The sequence below is a fragment of the Mauremys reevesii genome, linkage group 9, assembly GCF_016161935.1.
Source record: "Mauremys reevesii isolate NIE-2019 linkage group 9, ASM1616193v1, whole genome shotgun sequence".
NCBI lineage: Eukaryota > Metazoa > Chordata > Testudines > Geoemydidae > Mauremys > Mauremys reevesii.
In genome coordinates, this window is record NC_052631.1 from 37,196,815 (window position 1) to 37,221,601 (window position 24,787).

Here is a 24,787-nt window from a genome sequence, read left to right on the forward strand (position 1 = left end):
GAGGCCCGTGAACACACAAAACCACCTACTGAGGCTGTCACTTGACTGACAGCAAAAAGCTTCTTGGGAGATGGACGGACATGAGTAGGTGGACAGGGAAAAATAAAGGACTGAAAAGATTAAATAAAAAAGACCAGAATGCTAGTACTAAATCACAGCTCTTTTACTGATCTCTAATGCATTCATGGTTATTGTAATTGTTAGATATATTCATGTCATGTAAAATAACTCAGCAAATATTAATTAGTTTTAGTGTCAAGTTAATGTCAAATGTTTAACAAGAAATACACTAATTGCAAAAATATATTTAAGACCAACCTTATATGTAAATGCCCAAATATCTTAATAATATAGTCTGAGAATATTTTGGAATATTGTAATAAGTGAGAAAAAAGTAATATAAAAGTATAAATAAAAAAGTAGACTATAAAAATAAAAAGCGTAATATAAAAGTAATATAATGGGTAAAATATATTTAATTGAGTCTTTCAAAAATCTAAATCATCTTGAAATGTGTTGTGTATGTGTGTATGCATCACTGTTTGTTGATTTCTAGACTTATAAACTGTTCTAAATAATTCAGTGCTGGTCGACCTCTATGAAATTGACATGACCAAACATTTAACACAGCACCTTAATTATTACAACATGTCCTTCAAGTAAAAGTGGTTTCAAAAGTTTTGAATGTAAATAATAAGACATATAGAGCAAACCTGGCTATGCTTTGCTGAGCTGCATTAAATTGCCTATCTAAATTATGTAAACTTGATTATGGTGCAAACATGATTAGCCCCCATCAAAGTTGAATCACTTCTAATAGTGGGTCACAATAATATTACTAGGCAGGTTGAAAACAGAGCAGATTGCTCTGTTAATACACAGTTTTTAAAAAAAGTAACAGATCCCAATTTCTGTAACAAAATGTTAAGGGCTAAATTCTGAGATTTTCCTTGTAATCTGGAGTTAATTTGGTTTAATGTAAGGAGAGCAGAATTTGGTCTAAATCTCAATTACACATGTTAGAGCTAAGATGAGTGTAGAGTTGTTATAAAAGATACAAAAGCAAGGAAATTGTGATTATCTTGGCAGGGATTTTTAAGAAAGTTTATTTAGGACCAAAATATTAGATGGTAGTGGGAAGTATGGTGGGGTTTTGGTAAAATTGTGCATTTTTAGTGCATTCCATTTACTGTCCCTTTTTGCATTGTCTGTGGTGATTTTATGTGGAAATCCTTTATCCTAATAAATGTAAATGATCCTAATACAATAAAATAATTTTAGAATGATTTAAAAATATTGTGTAGCTCAGACTGATTTCTCTGACATTACTACAAAAGTCTGTGTTTTGTTACTAGAAAGGGAGGCGTTTTTCCTGACTGTTTCATGGCTCCCATAAAGTTTCCATTGACCTAGAGTGGATCTGTTGGATGTCTCTGAGGTATGAAAATAGAAATAGTCAGACTGCTTTAATTAATCATTGGCTTAATTTTTGTATAAATAGCCAAAAAAGAGATAAGCTCCGCCTCTCCCCCCACATTAGGCCAAGAAACCTTGTAGATAATTAAGCTCTGGAAGTACAACATTTTAAAAGCTGCATTTGCTTTGCAAGGACTATTTTCAAAGTTCCATTATCTGAACAGCCACTTAAAGGATTTATTTTCTACTGCAAGAATGAAGTATACTAGCTATCAGAGTTATCTTTAGGATACTGCTAGTGGTGCATGTTCAAAAGAAATGTTTGGTGGGAAACCCTCCCCCTCATATCCTGACCCTAGCAACCTCATTACAAAAACAACATTAACACACTTTATATATATATATATATATATATATATATATATATATATATATATATATATATATATATATATATATATATATATATATATAAAAATAGGCCAGATTCTTCATTCCACATGCAGCAAAACTCTCATTAACCCCCAATATCAGCAATACCTTGATGCATATATATATATTTGCCATTTAAAAATGTTGACAAAAGTTATACTAACTGGATCCTAAGAAACAAAAACAAAACATAACAACAACTTAGTCTCTGTCTTTGGATGCATAAAGTTATATTACAATATTGTTTACAATATTAGTTTTTGAGAAAATGTAGCTCTGTTTAATCATAAAACAGTTGATTCTTATTATGTTTCTGTCTTGTGTTTACAAAATAACCATAGTCACACTTCAAAATCGACAGCTGTAGTTTTGTGAAGAATTTTGCATCTATAGGCCTTTTTTGAATAAACTAGAGTTAATACTCACAGCAATAGTTCATTTTACATCACTCAAAAAATCTTTTAAAAGGTCTGGATTTGAGCTATCAAGCCAAGACATCTGACTGAAGATATTAAGGCCCTGATCCTGCACGCTTATTCCAACAAATCTCTCGCCGAGGGAATCAAATTCTGAGCCAATTTTGCATTTGATCTGTGCCCAAAATTCCTATTAAATTAAAAGGAAGTTTTGAAGATCGAAGTGATCAGGACTAGAGCTGAAATCCTAGTTACACAGAAGTCAGTGGGAATTTTGCCATTTACTTCAATGGAGCCAGGATTTCACCACACATTTCTTGTCTTTGGTTCTGCCCATTAGACTTAACTATTACAGCTTATGTGGGGCCCAATCCTGCCAAGATGTAATGCTATGCGCAGTGACTATTGTGCTAAGTAGTCTCACTGAAAACTTGAGATGTAGGATCATCTATTGCTGCTATGCTGTATTAGCAGAGAGGACTATAATAGGCCAGGTTCTTCATTCCACGTGCAGCGAAACTCTCACTAACCCCCGATATCAGCAATACCTTGATGCATAGGGTGAGTTAAGAATGGACTTCCAATCCTTATCAAGCCTCAACTAAACCTTAAAAGTTTAATTGTTTCTTTAGGGTGCAATTCTGCAAAGAAACTGAGCATTCCAAAACCATTTGCTTTCCACACAACGAAAGGGTGGTTAGTATCCAGCAGCTGCAGGGCCTTAATTAGCTAGTGTTTGCAATGCATTTTAAAGAAGAAAAGCAATATATATACACCAATCATTATTATTTATCATTATTATTATATGTATTATTTATCATACAATCAGTGATTAAACACAGGTTTATACATATAAGGATTTAGTAACATTTTGCAAGCTATCACATTGGAATAAGTTAGTCTGAGGTTTTTCTTACATTCTCTTTTAAAAGGAAGGAAATATTCCCACTGTAAAGCAGAAGTTCAGACTGTTTTAAAATATATATACTTTTAAAGAGCATTGTTTACCATAGTGACACTGGCTAATAAACCAAATACTGAGGGATCTTTAAAAGCATGGGCTCATTGTAAATGTGCATTTAGAGATTTTAAAAAAACCTCTCCTGGCTGAGAGTTTTCAAAGCAGTGCAGGGATTCAGCCACAGATCTCCCATTAAAATTAAAATCCCCTGCTCTGCTTTGAAAATGTCAACACATTCTATTTTTACTCATTGACAGAGGCTCTGAATCTCTGCTTTAAAAAATAAATAAATAAAAGTGGGTATATATGTGTGTGTCTGTATCTGTGAATCTCTTTAACCAAATGGTCCATAATGTTCAGATAATGAACAAAAACTTGATTTTTTCCCTACAGACCATAACACCTTCAAAAGAGCTGTTACATTTGCCCTTCCAGTGAGTGTTTACAGATTCTTGGTTCAGCAGAGTATTTGTCTGAGGCAGGGGCTATTTTTTCTTTTTAAACTCACTGCATGTAACTGAGAAGGACACACTGATTTGAGGCAGCTGCAATGGGAAAGGTTTTAATATTCAGAGTGCATATTCCAAAGGAGTGGGAAAAAGTCATATTACTACAGTTTCATTGCCTTTTTTTTAAGTCCCACAGGCTGCTGTCCATGTGCATTAAAAAATGATTGGATTTACATCTTTTCAGAAAACTGAGGGTCTCCTCCTCAGGGAACATTCCTATTGGTGTGCAGAATCGAGCCTTGCGTTCATAAATGACACATGGTAATTGCTTTACATTTGTTTATTACATGTGTTTCACCGGAATCGTTTGAAGGGGGGGAAGAGCAGGTGGTGATGGTATAGCGTTGGTTGGAAAATACCTGCCATTTGGTGCAATCTAGCACATTCTGAAGTGTGTGGGGGATGCAGGAGGGGGGAGAGAAGCTTCAGACATACCTTTGCTGAGCAAAGGAATAAAATTAATCTGTGGTAGGGTCCAGGGATGATTTAACAGCGCCCAGAGATCGGAATGAATTTCCCCGGCAGCAGAGAAACGCACCATCCACCCCTCACCCCCTTTCAATTAGAACACTGGGTGTTTGTTCATAAAGATGCAGACTCCGGTACACGTTTGGGCTGGCGCCCTTTTAAAATTCCAGTGAAGGCAACCCCCTTTGTTATTTATTTTTAATTGTAAGAGGAGAAAACAGCATCTGAAAACTGTATATTTCAGCTGCATTTATTTGTAAATGTTAAATGCTACGATTTTATTCCCCCCTCCCCTACTTTTTGTTACCATGCTCTTCTCCACCTAGGAAAAAATGAGCCGAAATAGTCCAACCCCACTTTTCCAGCTCGCAGCTTGCAGAGGCTGCAACTGGCGAGTTGTTAGCTTCTGGCAATAATGAAGGATAAGGAAATAATAAGGGCTAATCATAATTAATAACCCCGACAGTTTCGTCACCAGATCAGCAGTAGCAGACACTAAAGCTTCTCTCGCGTTCAGAACTATCCCACATTTTGTTATTCCAACACTTGTGTGTGTGTGAAATCAGCTAATTTTATATATTGTGGGTTATTCAACATACCTATTTACAGAAGTGATGGTTCTTTTCCCTTGATAAAATCACCCCTTCCACATTAACCTTTTCCAGCATTAAAAATGTGCAGGGAACGAGTGAATGTGCTGCACATATTACGCAATCGTTCATTTCTAGGCACCAGACAATTATTTAGATGCAAACACCTTTAAAAAAGAATCCCCATCCTTTGACTTGTCACGTTGACGTCTTTGTCTGGGTTCCCCCGCTATCCCTCAATCCACGAGGTGGTGCTGTTGGTTTATGATGAGAAACTCTTCGCCGGTGAATGAGACCGGCGCTTTTCTGTGAAGCCAGCCCTGAGCTTGCAGGATGAGGGGAGGAAATCCTGACCCCAGTCCATGCACTAATGGGAAAGAGGCAAGAAACTGCAAACTTTTTCCTCGTCCTGATTAGGCGAGGATGCTCCAGAATAATATACATCAAAGGGCATGTCCTCTCCTGCCAACTATCAGCTTAAAATGAATAAGTGTGTCTGTAACACTATTTGCAAATATCAGAGGAAAAAGCAGACCCTGCCCTGGCTTCTGAGGTATGACACTATTTTTTTGCAATGTGCATTATCAATAGGGTTGGAGCTCACTGATCATCCTCCCCCAAGCAAAAGAAATCGGTGTGGGTGTTGCAGATGCTGAAGTCTTTGCGAGGAATCGCTGCGGGTGGATAGCATAGGCTGCACCGTCTCTTCGATTTTTCTATTTGAGTATCCTCCAAGGAAATCGCTGGAAACAAGATAAGTAGCGCGACTTTGAGGAGTTGTTAGCTTCAGGGACTTCTCATTTCTCAATGCCCTACTGTTAATGACAACCTGCACACTTCCTCCCCCATTTCTCATTTGTATTTCGTCACACTTTGAATCCCTTTTCTTTTCGCTGGCTTTGAGTCAGAACGTGCAAACAAAATCTGTGTGTGCTGACATTTTCGCTGGATTAATGGGGACAGATCAAATATGTTACCTGTCACCAGACGCTCAAGAAAGTAGTGGGGTTTTATTTTTGTTCGTTTGTTTTGCTTCCCAAGGAAGAAACATTTATTCCGTCTTGGAGCAAATTACTTGTGTGTGTACTGAGGGTTGGGGGCTGGGGGAAATCGCATGAAATTAACAGCTAACCTCTACAAAACAAAAATTCGATATACCCCTTTTGCACATCACTTCCCCTACCAAACGTTTACTAAACACAATGAAATCGAGAATAATACAGATCGGTCAGAAACAAGTCCAGCTCCTTTCGCGCTCAGGAGTTTTGCTCTTGGGTTGAAAGAGTTTTTTTCCTTTTAAAAAACCAACCACAAAAAAACAAACTACCAAAAACTCAGCCCATTAATTTTAGGGCAAATTTACTAATCGCAGCCTTCTTAATACTTGTCCGGCGATCGCTTGTTAGCGCTTAGGCTCAGGAGAGGCAGGGGCTTAGCAGCATCGCAGCCACCTCCACATTTGCCAAACCACAGACAAGAGCCTTCAGCCACATTATGACTAGGACAGTGCTGCCTGGAGGGTGGCACAGACCCCGCGCCGGCCGATCGCCCCGTGCGGAGGAGCCCAGCCAGGGAAGCAGGTGGGGGCGGGGCCAAGAGGGAGGTGGGGCGGGTTTGGGCAGCAGGGTGGGGTTTGAGCTGTCATGGGCTACTCCGAATGGCGAATGGGGCTGATGGACGGGCAGACGTCAGCCGCCCGCCCCGCCCCCTTGGCAATGTCTACAGCTTGCTGCCCTCCCCATTGAAGCATTTATTCCACTGGGATAGAGGCGGCTGGAGCGGCGCTGGCACCGGCGAGCCATGGCTGGGATTGTCTATTTCACCCTCTTCTCGCTCCTCTGGGGGCTCTGCGGCGCTGTCACCGGCTCTCGGGTGTATCCGGCCAATGAAGGTAGGTGGGCAGGGGGCAGCCGGGCTCTCGGCTGGGGCTCGGGGCTGCGGGGGGCATGTGTGCCGGGGGCAAGTTGCGGCTCTGAGCGGAGTTCATCAGCGGGCGAGCCGCTGGCACCCGGGGGCATTGCGGGCTGGGCGCCCGCCCGCGGGGGGAGCTAGTGGGTGCAGGGTCCCCGATGCAGCGGGAGCTGCTGGGGTTGGGAGCTGGCTGCGGACGGGACTTGGTTCCCAGCCGGCTCGCTCGGCGCCTCCTCCGGAGACTTTTGTCCCAGCATCGGGCGAGTAAAGTTTTAGCCTGACGCGGGCTGCTGCGGCGCGGGGCCCCCTGCGGCCGGATTGCCGCAGACTTGGCATCGGCGCAGCCCCTTGCGGGTGGACGGGGGCTCCGCACACGCGCGCGTGTGAGCCTGACCTGGGTTCCCAGGGCAATGCGCCTTGCACTGCTCCCCTCACCGTGCGCGCACGCACCCTGGGCCAGGGACCAGCCCCCCGTAGCTGGGACCCGAGCGGCCGAGGTTGCAAATCAATTAGTGACGCTAAAATGCGCCGCGCAGCAGTTTCCCTACTCTTCACGCGCCCCCTTTCTGGGGCGGTGGGATCGCTGCGAGAACTGGGGTAATTTCTTATTGATGAGCTGGTGGGGAGTGGGCGAGTGCTGATCAGAGAGAGGGAGACATGGGGTATTCCCTGCCCCGGAGATGGAGGGGGCGCCGGTAGGAGGCGAAGCTGCAAGAGTGTTGCATAATCGCATGGACCCACACATGCGCTCCCTGCAATAGACCTGGGCACATCTGGCTGCAGAGAGGTGCTGCTTCTCTGAGCCGGTGCCCGCTGGAATCTCAGCTCTGCTGCCACCGGCCCCCAGAGTAGACGACTGAGGGACGAAGCCTTGTGTTAGTTAGCTGGGGATTTCATTGTCCTGCCTGCATTCCCCCTAACGCACCCTGCCTTTTTGAAAATTAAAGACCTAAAAGGAGGCTCTGTATGTGACACAAACTGGGCTCCCAGAGTTTAAACTTGAGAGAAGAATGGAAGGAGTTGCAGATGAAAAGCTGCTGCTTAGAGCTGCTGTGGGTTGCTCTGGCCTCTTCCCCTCTCCCCTTCATTTCGTGTCTCTTTTTGATTCTCCTCACGTTTCCTTTTCTCCCCCTTTTTCTCCCCCCCCTTTTTGGGTAAATTGGGTCGCATTGTTCCCTTTGTCTCCCTAATCCACCTTACATTAATCCAAATGGATGTAGGGGGTTTTTCTCCAGGGGCAAAAAGAAGAATGAAGGGGAGTTTTGAGAAGGAGATAGCGACATTTTAAAATAGTTACAGGACTAAATGTCATCTTAAATATACAACATCTGTCTGGAATGAAAGATGGAAGGGTGGGAGAGGATGATTTTTAATTAAAGCTATTTAAAAAAATACTCAAAGATTCCACATTTGTCCTTGACGGCCATAAACAGCCAGATTAATATAATCGAGCCCTTCCTTTCAAATGGGGTTTGCCACTTGATTGTTACAGCTGGAGCCTTAATTTATAGTGGTCTTCAGAATCTGTGGTTTTGCAGGATCGCTGTGGTGAAAAGACCAATTTCACTGGGTCTGGTTCGAAGTCTGTAATTAACTCCATATTAGGTGAATGATCTTGTATTCTTTGCACATAACAAAATCACACTACCTTTGATGGGAGTGTAGGGTAGTGCAAGGAATTGCAAGATTGGGCTACAGCACACTTAAAATCACCTGGTGTTCTGTTCTTTTTTACTCTTAGAACTGAAGTGCGTATGTATGTGTTCATTTATCTACAAATACAGATTGGTGAACTCAAAACATTTTTTTTTTAAAGGGCAAACCCATTTTTCTGCAAATGCAGAAAAAACATCCAGAATGTGAGAACAATGTTATCTGACACTTGTGATGTCACAAATATGCTGAATGTTTAAGCAGTTTATTGAAGCCTCCTTCTAAAAAATATTCACCTATGCATAAGTGATGTGAATATCAAACTGGAATAGCAAACAGAACAAATAAGGTGTTTATTTTGGTCTGAAGGGAGTCCCATACAAAGTCACTTGTGGCTTTGCCACATTCAAGAGTCAGGAATTATGTGATCATCCTAAATCTTAACAAACAGTACTTTCCCACTCTTTTTGTGTAGCCTAATGTAAAATACAGGGGTTACATAAATGAGTATTTGGGAGCCCATCATTTGCGGTATATCTTCTATCATTTCTGGTTGTCTTTGTTTTTTAATTGAGAATTATTCCATCTAACAGATGGGTTTGAGTACTAACAATGTTAGATCATCATCCTTGGAACAAATTTTAACAGTTACGGAGGTTAAACACGCTTTCAAAAATGCTCCAGGTTTAAAAGTGAGAGAAGATCAAGTTAATGTAGATATTCACCTAACTGAAAAAAAGTTTTGGTTTAGATCTAAGTTGGATATGGTCATGCTCTGCATGTATAGAAACGCTTGGGTAAATACTGTCTGTCATTTTGACCTTTGGCAACTGGAAAGTAATCCATTTTTTTCTGTCTTTCTGCAGTTACCCTATTGGATTCCAGATCAGTTCAGGGGGAACTTGGGTGGATAGCAAGTCCTTTGGAAGGAGGGGTAAGTTCTGAATTACTATCTGATCAAAAGGGTAAAATGGAGTGATTAGTAAGTTTCTACAGAGTCCTAATGGCTCGATTATTGTTGATTATGGAGGTCAGATTTTTTCCATGCCTATGAAGTGAATTATACTTTGTTGGAGAAACCTTATACTCCCTTCGGATAGTTCTGTCATTGAAGAACTAGAAACCAAAAGGGCAGAAAAAGGGTTTCAAAATTAGGAGATTGGTCAAAGCATGGACTTAGATGCCTATTTAAAACTGAAATACCAACAAGAAATGTGATCTGGCGACCAAACTGGAATCCATCCCTGTAATTGTTATATCCATGGACAGTCTCCGTTCAGAGCAATTGCTGTTCTATTTCTAAATTGAGTGTGTGGTGTGGGGGAGAAGGAATCAATAGACAAGATACAAGACAGACCTTTCTTATGATGTGAAGGGACAGTAGTTAAATCGATTTATTTCAAAGTGAAAACAACATTACATAGTTTGATCCCTGTACAGATAAACCCCCATCTCAGATTTTTTTAGGGTTTTCTTTTGTACAGTGGGCAAATCATATGAATTTCTTTTGAGGACCCTATAAAAAGAGTAGTAAGCAACAGTATGTTATGTTTCAGATCCTGAAAGGAAGGGTCACACATTCTGGGGTTGGATTTAGGGAGATTTCAGCATAGTCCCTTGTATGCAAAACCTTCACTGCTAATTTAACTAAGTATTTGTAGGCACAAGCTGGCTGCTACCCGCAGTGAGCCCAATCAGGCAAGCTGCAGAGCACCTCTTGTGGGAAGCTGCTGAGAACCCTCAAATCCCCCAATCAAGGACTATATAGGAGCTGAGGGCACTTTACACCTTGAAGGATTGGACCATTTAAGACTGAAAAAATGTATCAGAACCTTTTTCTCTGCAGGAAATTGTAAAAGTGAACAGTTTAAGAAAAAATGTTGGCAATGTACATCCTGCTCCCATCAAATTAAAATACACTCAGATCCTTTTTAAAAAAAAACAAATAAGCCTTCTTACATACAAATACACAACTATTACTAAGTCAAAATGAGTGAAAATAAAGGGGCTCAAAAATAAGTAGTTGTATAAGTGGATTCTTCCAGTGCCTTAATGAAACACACTGTAGACTAACATTCCACCCTGCGCCCCCCCTCACCCCTGCTAAGAAGGAAAGGAAACAGTAGCAAATGGAAGGAATTTGAGGCTATTTATTTTAGTGATGCATTATGCATAAGCTTTGAATTAACCATAACATGGGAAAATGGAGGATTGTTTTGCCCCCCATTGTTGTTCTGCCTGAACTTGACTGCAGAACACTGCGCAGTCCCTGAGACCATTTTTTAAAGAGAGGGGGAATGATTGGCAGGCCTCTGGCGATGTAGACAGCACACATTCACTGCTGATTGCAGGCAATTGCCCTCATCTTTTGACAGTGGGGAAAGGTACAGCTTTATCTCAGTGAGAGTCAGGCTTCCTTATTAATTCTATACCCTGGAAAGGTCAATGATTCAGATAGAGCCTTTCTTATGCTTCACCAAGGGGTACCTACAGTGTAGATTAAAATATATTAGAGTCTTTTAATAAGTCAGTAGCAGAATTGATGACCAAAGGAGCTCTGTATGTTTTTAATACTTACTTGATTCCCCCTCACTCCCCTTAGTCATCTTTGAAGACTCCTCTCAAGTTTAAGAAGGAAATGGGTACTGTTTTATTGTGGACGTGACTAAACCGACCTATGTGTGTTCTATTTTTAAGCTGGTAGTGAAAAATTTAAGAGTACATGGTCTGTCTGTGCAATAGAGTGCTTGGAAAGCATTTATTATAACTTCATAGGCTGCAAATTTATTTCAAAGCAGCAGAAAAGAACACCCTTTTCTCTTTCTTTTTTTCTTTGTTCGAAAATAACCCCTGAAGTTCTATCCTTCCAGGCCAGTTTGTTTTCTTTTTAACTGTGTGTAGCTTATTGTATGTACTTAAAAAATCCTGTTTGATAGATCTACAACAGACCTTTAGATGTTAAGCATTTTATTTGTTAATATGAGGTGTTGGAGGTAAAAATAGGGTATTGACCAATGAATAGAACTAACCATTATCAAATATATATATAGTAACTATGGAGGAAATAAAGTATTGCATTATAAATTTAATTAATGAATTACTCTTAAATTTCACAGTTGAAAGAGAGGTTCTGTTTCTGGAATGCTTTCTATGCACCATTAAACCATGGGATGAGTTGTATTATAAAAGTTCATTTTAGAGGGAAAGCAAAAAGATATTTCTTTGACCACACATTTAGAGTTGCATATAATCTCAAGTGGTTGGAAATTTAGGACTCTAATTGTTTTCAGCTGCTGACAGATTTTTTAAAAAATTAAATAAGAAACAGATTTTTTTTTTTAAAAAAGGTCATGCATGTATTTTGCACTGAGGGCCTGATCCAACACCCACTGAATTCGGTTGTAGTCTTTTCATTGACTTCAGTGGGCTTCAGATCAAATCCTATAACTACATCGTCTATTGTATGAACATGCTAAAGGAAATCCCTTTGAAAACTCTTTATTTCCCATCCCCTCACACACTCAGGAGGTAGTGCAGGCCATCGGAAGATAAAGAGAATGGAAAGTCATGGATCATAAAAACAGCACTGTAACGCAAAACTAGTTTCACGGCAGCTGCGAATTAAAGAACTCTATCTGGTTACTAACTCCATGTTACGTTTTACATTGATAGATGACTTTCCAGTTTTTCCCTTTTCTGCAACATGTAGTGTGACATGATGTGTATCGATTTTCCACCCACTTCCCTCATTTTTAATTCACAAGTATCTCTAGGCAGAAACTAAAATATTACCCTCTTTACTACTTTTACCTCATGGTGCCACGGCTAACTGCCATAGATCCATAAGCAGATTCAACTGCTCTGGAGGCTTTTAAATTAAAGAGCACTTGCAAAAGAGCAACTCTTATAAAAATAATGCAGGATATTATATGCTGAGGTCTACAGTGTTAAGAATATTGACGTTTATCAAAGCAGCACCTTTAGTAGTTTTCAAAGGCATTTCTAGGAAGCCCCTGGAAAGTTGCATTATAACAATTTTCCAAGCATAATTTTCACGTGTTTCATTGTACAGCCTGGAATCTGAGCCAGAATGTAGCTTTTATCAAATACAAATGTTTAAAAAAGGATTTCCCCCCCTCCCCCCAATTCAGCAGAACCATGATTCTTTTTCTGAAAAGGAGACAAAAGAAGGCCACTGTGGTGGCTTTCTTTTCTGCATTATGTGATTATCATAATCTCTAACATTTTTTTCAAAGCTGTTATTCACCATTTCCTTTCTTTTATGGTATGTTCATCACACTTTTGCTGAAACATTGGTTCACACACATGGGAGCCAAATTCATCCTTCACAGAACTTCTCTGACACGAATGTAGTTAGTTACTTCAGGAACTGAATTTGCTCCAACGCGATAGCTGTGTTGCTTTTTATTCCCCCTACTTTCCGTTCCCTTCAGGAGAGGGAAATCCCTACATCAATGCAAGTTTAAAGCCTGCCTACAGCATTATAACATATTAGGGTTTATTAGACTGTAAATTTAACTGCCTGAGGTTTCTAACTCCAGGATGGTATGAAAACAAAAGGCGGTAAATAAGAGTTTTTATTTTTGGTGTCAGGAAGCAAAGTTCTGTCATTGAGTCTAATTAACTGACAATATCGCATTCCTCCCTCCCTGTCTTTAACAATCCAAGGGTGAAATCCTGCCCCCATTGAAGGCAATGGCAAAAGTCTTATTGACTTCACTGGGGCCAGAATTTCCGCCCCCGGTCTCCAGTAAAGCAATGCTCACAATAATAGGTATCCATTTGTACTGTTGCCACTCCAAATTGAGGATGGTTTCATGCGGGAATTTGGTTGTAGCTGGTTTTTGAAAGCATAGAGAAATGACTACAAAAACATCCTTATGAAGACACTGGACAGGGACTCTGGAAATCTGGATTCAGTTCCAGCTCTGCCACAGACCTTCTGTGTGACTTTAGGCAATTCACTTACTCTGTCCATGCCTCAGTTTCACATCTGTAAAATGGGGATAATTAATACTTTGCCTGTCTTTTGATATTGTACACTTTCCAGTGCAAGGGCTATCTTGAAGTATGTGTTTTTGCAGTGATTAGCAAATCTGGGCCAGATCTGGGTGGGGGCCTTTAGGGATTGTTGGCCTAGCTCAGTGTGATGTTTTTTGTTCTTACATATATGTTCATTGGAGTATTTTACCAATCTAATTTTGAACTTGCTTTCCCTGTAACAGACTGCTTTTTAGGTACTTGCTTTAACACATATGACTTGGTTTAACGACTTTTCTATAAATGAAAACAAATGAAAGCTGCGTGCTACCAGTGGAAGCAAAAGGATTAATTCTGTAGTGAAGAGTTGATGTACCTTTGTTAACACTGATGTACTTTTTGCTTTGATTCATCACAGTGGGAGGAAGTAAGCATTATGGATGAGAAAAACACTCCGATCCGCACCTATCAAGTCTGCAATGTGATGGAGCCAAGTCAGAACAACTGGTTACGAACTGACTGGATTCCCCGCGAGGGGGCTCAGAGAGTATATATTGAAATTAAATTCACATTGAGAGACTGCAACAGTCTGCCAGGTGTCATGGGAACTTGCAAAGAAACTTTTAACCTTTACTACTATGAATCAAACAATGATAAGGAGCGTTATATCCGGGAGAGCCAGTTTGCCAAGATCGACACCATTGCTGCTGATGAGAGCTTCACTCAGGTGGACATCGGTGACAGGATCATGAAGCTGAACACAGAGATACGTGATGTGGGCCCGTTGAGCAAGAAGGGGTTTTATCTGGCTTTTCAGGATGTAGGTGCCTGCATCGCCTTGGTGTCTGTTCGTGTTTTCTACAAGAAGTGCCCATTGACGGTACGCAACCTGGCTCAGTTTCCAGACACCATCACTGGGGCTGATACGTCCTCTCTAGTGGAAGTTCGTGGCTCCTGTGTGAACAACTCAGAAGAGAAGGATGTGCCAAAAATGTACTGTGGGGCAGATGGCGAATGGCTGGTACCCATTGGCAACTGTCTGTGCAATGCTGGCTATGATGAGCACAATGGAGAATGCCAAGGTAGGACCAGTCGTATTGTACTTTTCATAAGGGCTCAGTATGGGTAGTTGAATGAGAGATTAAAGTAAATGGAGTAACGCCAGTAATTAGCAGCCCCTGTGGGATGCAATGGGACAGCAGTGTCTAATGAGAGAGTGCAATAGCTCCAGGTGGCAAGGCTAAGAAGTGTATAATACTGACAAAACAAATGATGCCACTGCAATCAGCAGAAGGCAAAACACGTTTGCTAACAAGCACTTAGATTTGAATTAGCTTGGTGTAGCCACTGAAATTGGATGCAAAAGTAATGCACTGGAGCCACCATCATTTAAAGAGAAAAGATCTCTCTTTCACAAGCAAAGTTTGTTAAGCAGAGAAAACTCTAGGAAGGAAAAGTATTCCTTTTCTCCTTCAGGATGCAGTAGAGAACTTCGGTATTAAAACGGGAGAAGAATCAGTCAGAGAAACTTTGGTTTTATTTTGATGATTTTAGCTCTCCCGGAAGTGTAAATCTTTGGTGTTTCACTTGTTGCAAATTTTTGTATTACATACCATTTGATATTTGATACTGCTGCCTTTGTTAAATATTTTCATTTCTCAGAGGGTCTCTATTGTTGTCATTACAATGGAGGTGCTAGGATACTCTTAGAAATGCTACAGGCCTCCACCCCTCCCCATACTAGGCTCTGCAGAATTAGGGATTAAAGTTCATATAAAAGGCAGATTATCTCCAAAAGATTTACATTTCCCCCTAAGATGTTACTATTATTTTATAAGTAAACTATTAGAAATCTTGGGCCTGATCTTCTAAACCCTTATTTGTGAGCATAAATAAAGATCAGCCTTTAATGGCTTCTTGTACGGATGAATGAGCCCAATCCTACAAGGTGCTGAATTGAGGGTGCTTAGCATCTTGCATGATTGGGCCTTGTATTATTCTTTAAGATGTTTGAAATGGTAGTTTTCATCATAATGGACACTCTTCTGTTTTTCTACTTGTGCTTGTTTCCTAGGATAAGTTTAATATCTTGTTGTGACTAAGAAATTGAGAGTGAGGTAATAACACAAACAACCGACAGCTTTTCTGCTAGACCAGTATAAGAAAAGAGCTATTTTTTTTCTTAAATGCCCTACAGAAATTCTTTTAGATGATAATTTACAGTCAATGTGAAGTTCATTGTTATGCATTGAAATTAACGGTTGGCAGGAAAGCAATGCTAAGCACAAGCCTCTGCCGTCCTTCTAGCATTTTCATTTGGAGAAAAACTTAAGCATATCTTATCGGCCACAAAATTACAATGGGCTGCTGTGAGAATTGAAAAATTAACAGCACAATGGCAGGGCACTCTATTTACAGTAAATTACTCTGTCTTATGGAATGTTGTGAAATAGAAGCTTGGAACTCTTTGCATGTCAGTAAACATACAAATGTGGCTGATGTGGTGACTGGGGACTATAGGAGAGCATCAGTGGCTGGAGAGATTTTATTATTATTTTGAAATGGCCCAATAACTTGCAGGCAAGGCTCCTTGACATTTTTACAACCCAATTTGTGGGAGGAGGAGGTGAATGAAAAGGGGATCTTGGTTTATTGCATGGAGATTATCCTGAGTTCTCTTCAAGAGCTATTGGGTCAGTAGTGGGTCACACTGACTGAGGCAAATTTAACACTTTTTTTTTTTTTTAGCTGTTGGCTCAGAAGCGATGAGCTAATTGCATGACAAATGCTGTGTTGTTCCAGGGAACTCATTCTAGAGGTTTTACTGGTGGGCAGTACAGATGGTGGGGCAGTTTTGGAATAGGTATTGGGAATTAATGTCTACAGACACATTCCCTATAAACTCTCCACTGGACCCATGAAAGTTGGAACCACAAAACCTGATTCTCCATTTCCTCAGCTAAAGAGAAATCTGATGGGGGTCATGTATAAAAAGAGAAAGAAACTCTTGTGTAAAGCTAGCCTGTTGAAGTTATTTTCAGAGGATGCAAGCCATCAAGTAATTTTAAGTAGTTAAAACCATTTAATCACTGATTATTTGTGGTTTCCCTTTTGGCATTGCCAATCCCAAAGTCGGAGTAGTTTACCAGGAAACTCCTCTGATTCATGAAGTTTACAATAAAGTTCACAATTCACTCTCTGTTGGTTTCTACTGAGGTTAAGGCCAACTAGGCTTTTGACATTGCTGGAGAAGTTTTCCCATTTCCCATTTCCATAGTCTAGTTAATTTTACAGTTCAGCAATTTTACTTCTTTCACAGGTTTTTCTGGGGGGAGGCTTGAAAGGGGGAATTGCTTCCCATGGATTTTGAGGGAATGGTGAGGGGGGGATGAAAGCCTATAAAAAGACACCAGCCTATGACTGGAACCTTGCAAGCAGGTTCCACCCCAATTGTTTTTCAATGGGTCGACTGTGGCAGGACAAATACAAGAGTAGGTCAGAGGTCAGCCATTTCCTCATCCATCTTCCTCCTGTGATCCCGAGGTCAGAGTTGATTGATTAAGATCTTAAAAGTTTGACAAAGGCTTGGTGGGCAAGAATAGTCAGGGTGGGTTGGGGGGGGGCACCCCTGTTGTTGTGAGATCTAACGCTGGTCATCTGCTGGAGACTTCAGAAGCCTTGGGGACAGAACTACACTTCCTCTTGCCATTCTCATCTCTAGCAGTGTATGCTAATGGAGGCCAAGAATGAGGAGACATGTCAGAGTTTATAAGGTGATGGCTGGATTGCCCCAAAAGCAGATGCAAGTTCATTCCAGCTCCTGATTTTGAATAATATTTTGTGAGCTGATTTTGTTCAGTCTTTGGTGGGAGACAACCACATAGTGTTAAGCAACTCTTCTTTCAAGGGTAATGTTTGTCTGTAGTTAACAGCAGTTTGAACCTGTTGAATAGTTGATGCTGAGAATTAGAACAGGTCAGAAAAACAGGATTTTTTAAAAAAAATTTTTGGTGACAAGTATTGCAAAATATTTTTGTCGGAAAATTTCTGACAAGCTCTCCTGAGGATAATTGTTCTGCCGAGACCTTGTCATCTGTCAAAAATCAATGAAGGGGGAAAAAATAACATCTTAAACTTTATGAAGCTCAGGAAGTTTCCCAGATATGATACAGTGGAACATTGGAATATTTGACACTGATGCACACAAACAAAGTTGGTTAGCTGAGCAGTCATTCTCCTATCATGATAGGGTTTCAGCTTTAACACCCAGGAGAAAGAAGGTAAATTTAACATTGATTTTTGTCCTCTTCTCATCACCCCACCAAGGTTTTAGGAAAGAAAAAAAGTCATGGGGAATACTGTTAATGAAACATTAAATTATCTTATCTTATGACCTATCTCAAGGCTAAGGTAATTACCTATCAAGGAAAGTCAACTCATAATGTGGTTTAGATTTAGTTAAGCAATTTTCTTATCACAATAAAATGGCTGTCTATATTTTGGGAGGGGAGTAAAAAGAAAAAAATAGACCAATTATAAATATAATAGATTGTAACCATCTGGGATGGTTCTGATGCTGTGAAATTACAAGTCTCAGTTTAGACCTGCCATTTAGTATAATATGTGAGACAATCAAGAGGGGTTTTTTTGCTATGATTTGTATAAAGGTTATGAGAGCTAAGTGCTTTGTCTTCATACACACTTGCTGTTGTGAGTTCTGAACAGGCCTATTGGCAGAAAATGCAACATCATTTAAAATGTGGCTTGGAGCGTTGCCTTTTCATATCCTTGCCATTTTTGGAATTTTCCTCCTACCTTTGATAATGGCAACCTTAAGAAGCAATCCCTTGAGTAATGTGATTGGTTTTATCTCTGTGGCTTTGAATAATGGCTGTGATCATTGAGAGAAGCAATTCATTTTATATCAGAAGATCAGGGTTTAATTATTGTTCCTTTTCTGTAACACATTGATTTGGTTGCGGCCAAATTTTTGCCAAAATAACTTCGCTGCTCTTTCCATCTGCACAAAGGGCAATCGTGGAGGGTACCCAGAGAGGGGAGAGTTGAGTTTGCCATTTAAGGTGTGCAAACGGATTGGTTTTTTGGCCGCAGAAAAAATAAAAAGTAGAAGAGAGAAGCTGCTGGGTGGGGGAAAGGGGAGATGTAGAGAGACAGTCTGTCTGAACCAAATTAATTTAAAGACTTATCTCTATAAAATAAGTGATTTGAACATATTCTCCTTTAGCAGAGCCCACCACATCTTATTAGGATAGCTCCCTATATGATTTTGTACCACAGTGTGGTGCAAGATGTCCACTTAAATATTTGGCACACTTAAAATCCCCCCTTAGATGTAAGTCTAAAAAGTTCCTTTAAAATATTCCTTGACACATATTTGTGGGTGTGCTTCCATTCGGAATCAGTAACAAAACTGTTATTCATTTATGTGAGAGCAAGATCTGGTCATTACATGGGATGTTATTAATAAGAAGGAAGATCAACAAACTATGTTAAAACCAAATAAAGAAAAATCTTGTATTACTTTATTAGAAGACTGGATAGCAGCCTTTGGTTGTTTTTGTAAGATAAATTCTATTGATAAAAAATCTCCAGAACCTAGCTTGTGTTACATGTGGTGAGACCTAGATATATAGTCTTGCCTGTCGAGGGGTTATTTTATCGGTGTCTAATAACATGGTCCAGTGGTCTTAGATTTTATTGTGCTTTTGAGGAGTGATTAAGGAAAAGCTCAGCTGTACACTTGTCTCTTCTGAGACTCTGCTCCTCCCTCCCAACTTGTGATCTAAATATCTTCTCTCATTTCATCCCATAATGATGCATCATTTTATATGTTTTTGGACAGCAGGCGAGATCATATAGTTTCATGAATCAGAGACAATTAACATTCCCATGACTAAATGGACATTTTATGAATATTCAGAGCCTGTTTCACCTCCCTGGGAAGCAAACATGTTGGTTCCCTTCTCTTTACTCCTTTTGGAGACTAGGAAAGTTTTCTGTGTGAATGGGGATTGTCAACTGTCTGCCCAGTTTGCCTTTTGCATGCAGCAGATTCATCATTTGCATATTTTGTATACACAAAGAGCTTCCTTTGGAGACGCTGGCCAAAATCTCCTTCTGTTTAGGCAGACCCTGAAGATTTGGATTTCATGCAAATTAATTCCGTTTTGATTTAAGCTCTTTCTTTAAGAGATACAGAGTGCAATATTTGTACAGTGTTTGTATTGTACCCCGGCTCTTCTCCTTCTGAATATGGCTGATTGTCACTCTCTACTAAATGTTGGAGCCCACTTGCTCAATTCAAGTTGACATATGGGAAAGTGCTACACTCTGGTAAAACTCTCAGCTTGTTTGTAAACTGATCACTCATTTCAGGTGCTTTTTATTGAGGGAAGGAGGGCGGTGCATGTTGCTGGGTGTGATTTTTACTCACAGTGTTTATGGGTGACCTTCTGTAGCTACATCTTCTCCAAGGGAGCCAACTTCAGGAACTGGAACTTCTTGAGAACACAACTTTATGCTTTTATTTTTGGGAAGACTCCAGTGCAAATGGCCAGTTCAAATGTGGTATAATTCTTTTGACTTGCCACAGGAATGAATTTGGCCCAGAATTATTAGTTTGGGGGATGGAGAGAAGTCAGCTTGTAGTGCTTGGATAAACTTGCACAAATGAAACTGCTACATTTCTTTATCAAAAGAAAATAATCCCTGAAAAAAGAATTATTGCCTTTGGTAAGCTTCCTAATAACAAATGCACCCATATATTTTGGTTTAAGTAGCTTTCCCTTTTTAATTTTTCCCTTTAACTTTACTTAAAATTTGCCTTTGGCCTGCAGGAAAGCTGAGGCTCATTAAATGCTCCCCGAACCCAGGTTTGTTTGGGACCGGATTTGTTGAAAGGCTTATTGATTTAAGTCAGAACACATGCTGCATGCATGAACTGTATTTGTTTAAAAAGCACCATTTTTCATTTTGTGTTTTATAAATCAACAATATGAAGTTAGGACTGTGAGCAGATTAGGGGCTGCATTCTATAAACTGAAAAAGGCAGGGTTTTTCGTTGCAACTATAATCATACAATTTTAGATGTCCAATTAGCGTTTAACTTAAAGATAATTTCACAGGGCCGTAAACTGCACAGTGTGAGACCATGTGGCACAATTAAGTGGAGGCAGGGCTGTTTAAAACAACAAGGGAACGTGCAGAAACTTTGGTTTTGTCCTGTGCAATACCTCAGGAAGTGAGATGGTGCTGTTCAAAGTACAATTGGAATGGACTATTAGGGTTAAATAATACCAAGAGGCACTGTGTGCTTGGTATGTGCTTCATGAGTTAGTCATTAGTGCCAAGAGAAAATCCAGAGAGAAAATTCTTCCTCTGATAGGTTTAAAGTAGTATTTTCATTATGGTAGCACTTGGAGGCTTCAACTGAGATCAGGGCCTTGTTTTGCTGTGTCTAGCACAAGATGGCCCCCTACCTCAACACCCTTACAATCTAAATAGACAGGACAGGCAAAGTATGGGGAAGGAGAAGGGAGTAATGCTGTCCCCATTTTAATGGATGGGGACCTGAAGCACAGAGAGATTAGGTAACATGCTCAAGGTCTGTGGCTGATCTTGGAATTGAATGCAGATCTCCCGAGTCCTAGTCTAGTGTCTTAGCCATCAGGCTGTCTTCCTCCCTCAGACAGATCCACGCTTCTCAAAGGTGATCCTAGGAACAATGCTCTAATATGTTACAGATTTCCATCTGTTTGAAATCTTAAATTACCATTTGAACCAAGTTAGTTGATAGTAATCATTTCTCTTATATATGCGAATACACAGCCCCAATACAAGGCTGTGGTACAGTGTCTCAATTACCCAGATAATCCTGTTTGCTTGTGTTTTTAAACTATGAAGCGCTGGGTAATTATTCAATTCTTAATAGAAGGCAAATGGCAATGTAAACAATAATTAGGATGTTAGACTAATGCGTTTCAAAGCAAATTGGATTTTTTTTTTCATACTGTTCAGCATGAAGTCCTATAAAACTAACAATTTAGTGGCAAGGAAACAAGTTCCATTTTGTTCATATTTTATGGTGTTATCTCTTCATGCCTTGTTTCTGTGAATAACAGTTTGCCCCAATGAAGCTGCCTAGTCCAGAGCCAAATGTCGCTTTAACAATTGGCTTTCTGCCATTTGCTGTTTGGCTACGCTCTCCCATGACTCCAGATTGGCTCTTTGTCTCCTTCAGTTCCAGGGGCTTAGAGGTTAACAGAATACTGACTTCCACCCACAATACTGACGAAAGGTAAATATGGACAGACCTGGTGCTTTGTTAAGATACAGTCTTGGCTGGAGAGCTTATCTGCAGGACTTTGTTACAGATAAATGGGCTAGATTTTCCCATCTACTGTTCTTCTGAATTATAGTTTTCTTAAAGGGATCTGATCTTCCCTTGTTGTATTTCCATAATGAGAAACATAGCCTTATAAGGGCCTGATCTAGAATCCCACATCTAAATCCCTCTTCACTTTGGAAAAGTTAAGATCTGGATCTAAACTCTTAGTTCCGTCCAGTCTCTGTAATGGGCCAGAACTGGAACCCCAGCTCCAAAAGCCCTGAACTTGGAGAAACCCCTCTTAACTTCACAGCTCAGGCTCAGTTTCATCTCTACCAGAAGCCCACGTATGACCTGAAAACAGATGCAAAACACTCATTGCTTTCAATTATTTCATAAACGTTATGTATATGTAGCATAGTTGAGACTTTCCAAAGTCCATTAATTAAATCTTGTCAACATATCCATTCCTTGCATTGTATTTATCCACTGATTGAGGACAGTGCATATTGGTAACAAAAGCATCAGTCAAGGAGGCTGCATCTTTCCTAAATATTTTAACAATGCCTCTGTCACAAACAGGTGCTTTCTGCCTAACATTTGCCATGCATTCTCATCAGCGTCCGAATGAATGGGTTCAACAGTTAGCTCCGTTTCTCCATTATCAACATTTTAAGAAAGGTTCAAACATTCATCAGCATTGATGCTGTTAATGAATTATAGCAGTTTAATTGCTGCTAGATTAATTTTTATCCTGGAAGAGCAGGAAGCTTGGTTTAAAAATAAATAAATAAAAAACAATGAAACTCTTCAACAGGTTACAAATTATTTATTTATTTTTTAAAAAATCTGTATTAGTTTCAAAGTGTCTGACTTAAAGGGTGTGGAACAGTCTTTTTTAAATCCCAGAGGCTTCCTGCCAGGCCAGATTGTGAAATCGTTAATTAACAAGTCTGTCTTTCCAGACATAAAACATATCTGGCTGGAGAGATGAAAAAAGTGTCGAGGAGGGCTTCTGTGAACTTGGTGCTTGAATTCATTTGTTTTCAGTTTTAAGTGTTTTCTGTAGTTGAAAAAGACATCCCCACTTTGAAAACAATTTCCTTTTGAAGTGTCCAGTCTGGCAATGATTTAAATAGCCTCTAGGCAAATTAGCATGTTAAAAGAATTGGATCAATACTTTCCCCTTTCCCCCTCCCTCTTTCTCTCTCTCTCTCTTCAGAGCAGAGAATTTGAGCAGCACTAGAAGCCTCTTGACAGCTGTGCCAGTATGATTCAGGAGAACTGCCGATAGCAGTATGGGCAACATGGATATACTGTGATCAAGCCGAGACAGCTTGATCCAGTGCCCAGACTCTTTCAAGGATGGCCATTTGAAAATGGAGTCAAGAGAAATTGACAGCTCTGGAAGGCTCAAGCAGCTCATATAATTATGGAGAGGATTAGAAGGAAAGTGTAGGGAGAAATAGGAGATCAATAAAGGGCACAAGTTGACTGAACTCCTTAGATGTTGCAGTTCTCCATTTGTAATGCTTAGCCTGAGCATGTAGAAGATTTCTTGAACTGTTTTCAAGAGGCAAGTAAACAAAAATTTAAAAAGGAGTGGGGTCAAAGACAGCAAACTTCTAGGTAGTTCTAACAGGAGAATGCAGCAATGCTTACATTGAAAAGTACTAGTTTACAGACTGCAGAACCCACTTCTGGTTTCTCTGTGAACATTATTTTATTTTAAGAACTGTAACCCAGTTTTCTGGTTGCTTGTAACTTGCCTGCTTCTGTCTTTGGGAGCCAAGGACGCTTGAATTCTGATGCTGTCTACTTCTGCAGCCTTTGGGCTGTCCCTGCCTCAAATACCCCATCTGTCATATGGGACTAACAGTTCACTGCCTTCCCTCCCTCCCAAGAGTGCTTTGAAGATGTGAAGTGCTAAACGTTATACAGTACCTCCTTACCAACAGGGGCATCATTACCTGAAAACCACTTCCCTGACAGCACTGTGGCAATCTAATTAGTAAATGTTGCTTGTTGAAAATCATTGCTTTGCCTGTCCTTTCCCCAGCATAAAAAACCCTCTTATTTATCCAAATTACATCCTAGTCTTCCTAAAATGTAGGGACCATTGTGGCTTCTCAGCACAGCCATTCCAACTCTCACAACCTTTGGATGATATTTACATCTGGTTGTAAATGCTGCGGGGTGGCTGATTGATGATAGCAGGAAAGCAAATCAGTCTCGTTTTTTCTACCTGAAATTGTTTTGAATGACCTGTATATTTGCCATCCTATCCTCCAGCTGTGAACCTTCTGTTCATCCCATTGCCTTCACACACAAATGAGCTGGTGCATTTTGCCCACTCAGAATTACATTACTGAATTTCCTCATTCCTTTTTTGTAGATTGTAAGTGTCCAAGTTAGAGCTAATAAGATCATTAAGATCAGGAGCTGGTCCCTAGATATAATCCAGTCACTCATTAATAAAGGGCTCTGCAGTTAACAACAATATGATTGAGATAATATTTAATGTTTGCAGTATTGCATCCAACGGTTGCAGGTTGCAGCCGATGAAGTGGGTATTCACTCACGAAAGCTCATGCTCCAATACGTCTGTTAGTCGATAAGGTGCCACAGGACTCTTGGCTGCTTTTACAGATCCAGACAAACACAGCTACACTTCTAATGTTTGCAGTGGTGTTGTAGCTGTGTTGGGCCAAGGATATTAAAGAGACAAGGTGGGTGAGGTAATATCTTTTATTGGGCCAATAAAAGATAGTATCTCACCCATGATATTTAATATCAGATTGTCACAGTGCCACCTACCCAGTCTGACCTTAGGTTAGTTATTGCCTCAGTTTCTCACTCTTGGGCTCCCCAGTAACTTCAGCAGAGGTTTTCATGTGTCACGTAACACCTACAGGGTCTGGGTTTATTAACAAAGTTCACAAGGAAATGCAAGAACTCCCAGCCAGCTTTCCTGGCTGCCCCACAACACTTGGTGCAGGGTTCTTAGTCCTGTCTCTGCTGAGGCTTTCCTCTAGCAGACTTGTTCTCCCCGCTCCAGCCTTCCTCATTGGATCCTGCTCCCT

General features: G+C 40.3%; 1 protein-coding gene and 1 long non-coding RNA gene across 2 annotated transcripts in view; both read left to right on the forward strand.

Moving 5' to 3' along the window:
* Positions 1 to 1,360: 1,360 nt before the first annotated feature.
* Positions 1,361 to 6,355, forward strand: LOC120371505. The gene is made up of 3 exons (XR_005584414.1): positions 1,361 to 1,438; positions 3,919 to 3,995; positions 5,384 to 6,355. It is a non-coding gene; the product is annotated as an uncharacterized LOC120371505 (long non-coding RNA).
* Positions 6,356 to 6,534: 179 nt separating this feature from the next.
* Positions 6,535 to 24,787, forward strand: part of EPHA4 (EPH receptor A4) — a 124,207-nt gene continuing 105,954 nt past the window's right edge. The window contains exons 1-3 of the mRNA XM_039488402.1: positions 6,535 to 6,683; positions 9,223 to 9,290; positions 13,776 to 14,439. Coding sequence (XP_039344336.1) covers positions 6,593 to 6,683; positions 9,223 to 9,290; positions 13,776 to 14,439 — 823 coding nt within the window. The 5' untranslated portion in view covers positions 6,535 to 6,592. The remainder of the gene's footprint in view (positions 6,684 to 9,222; positions 9,291 to 13,775; positions 14,440 to 24,787) is intronic.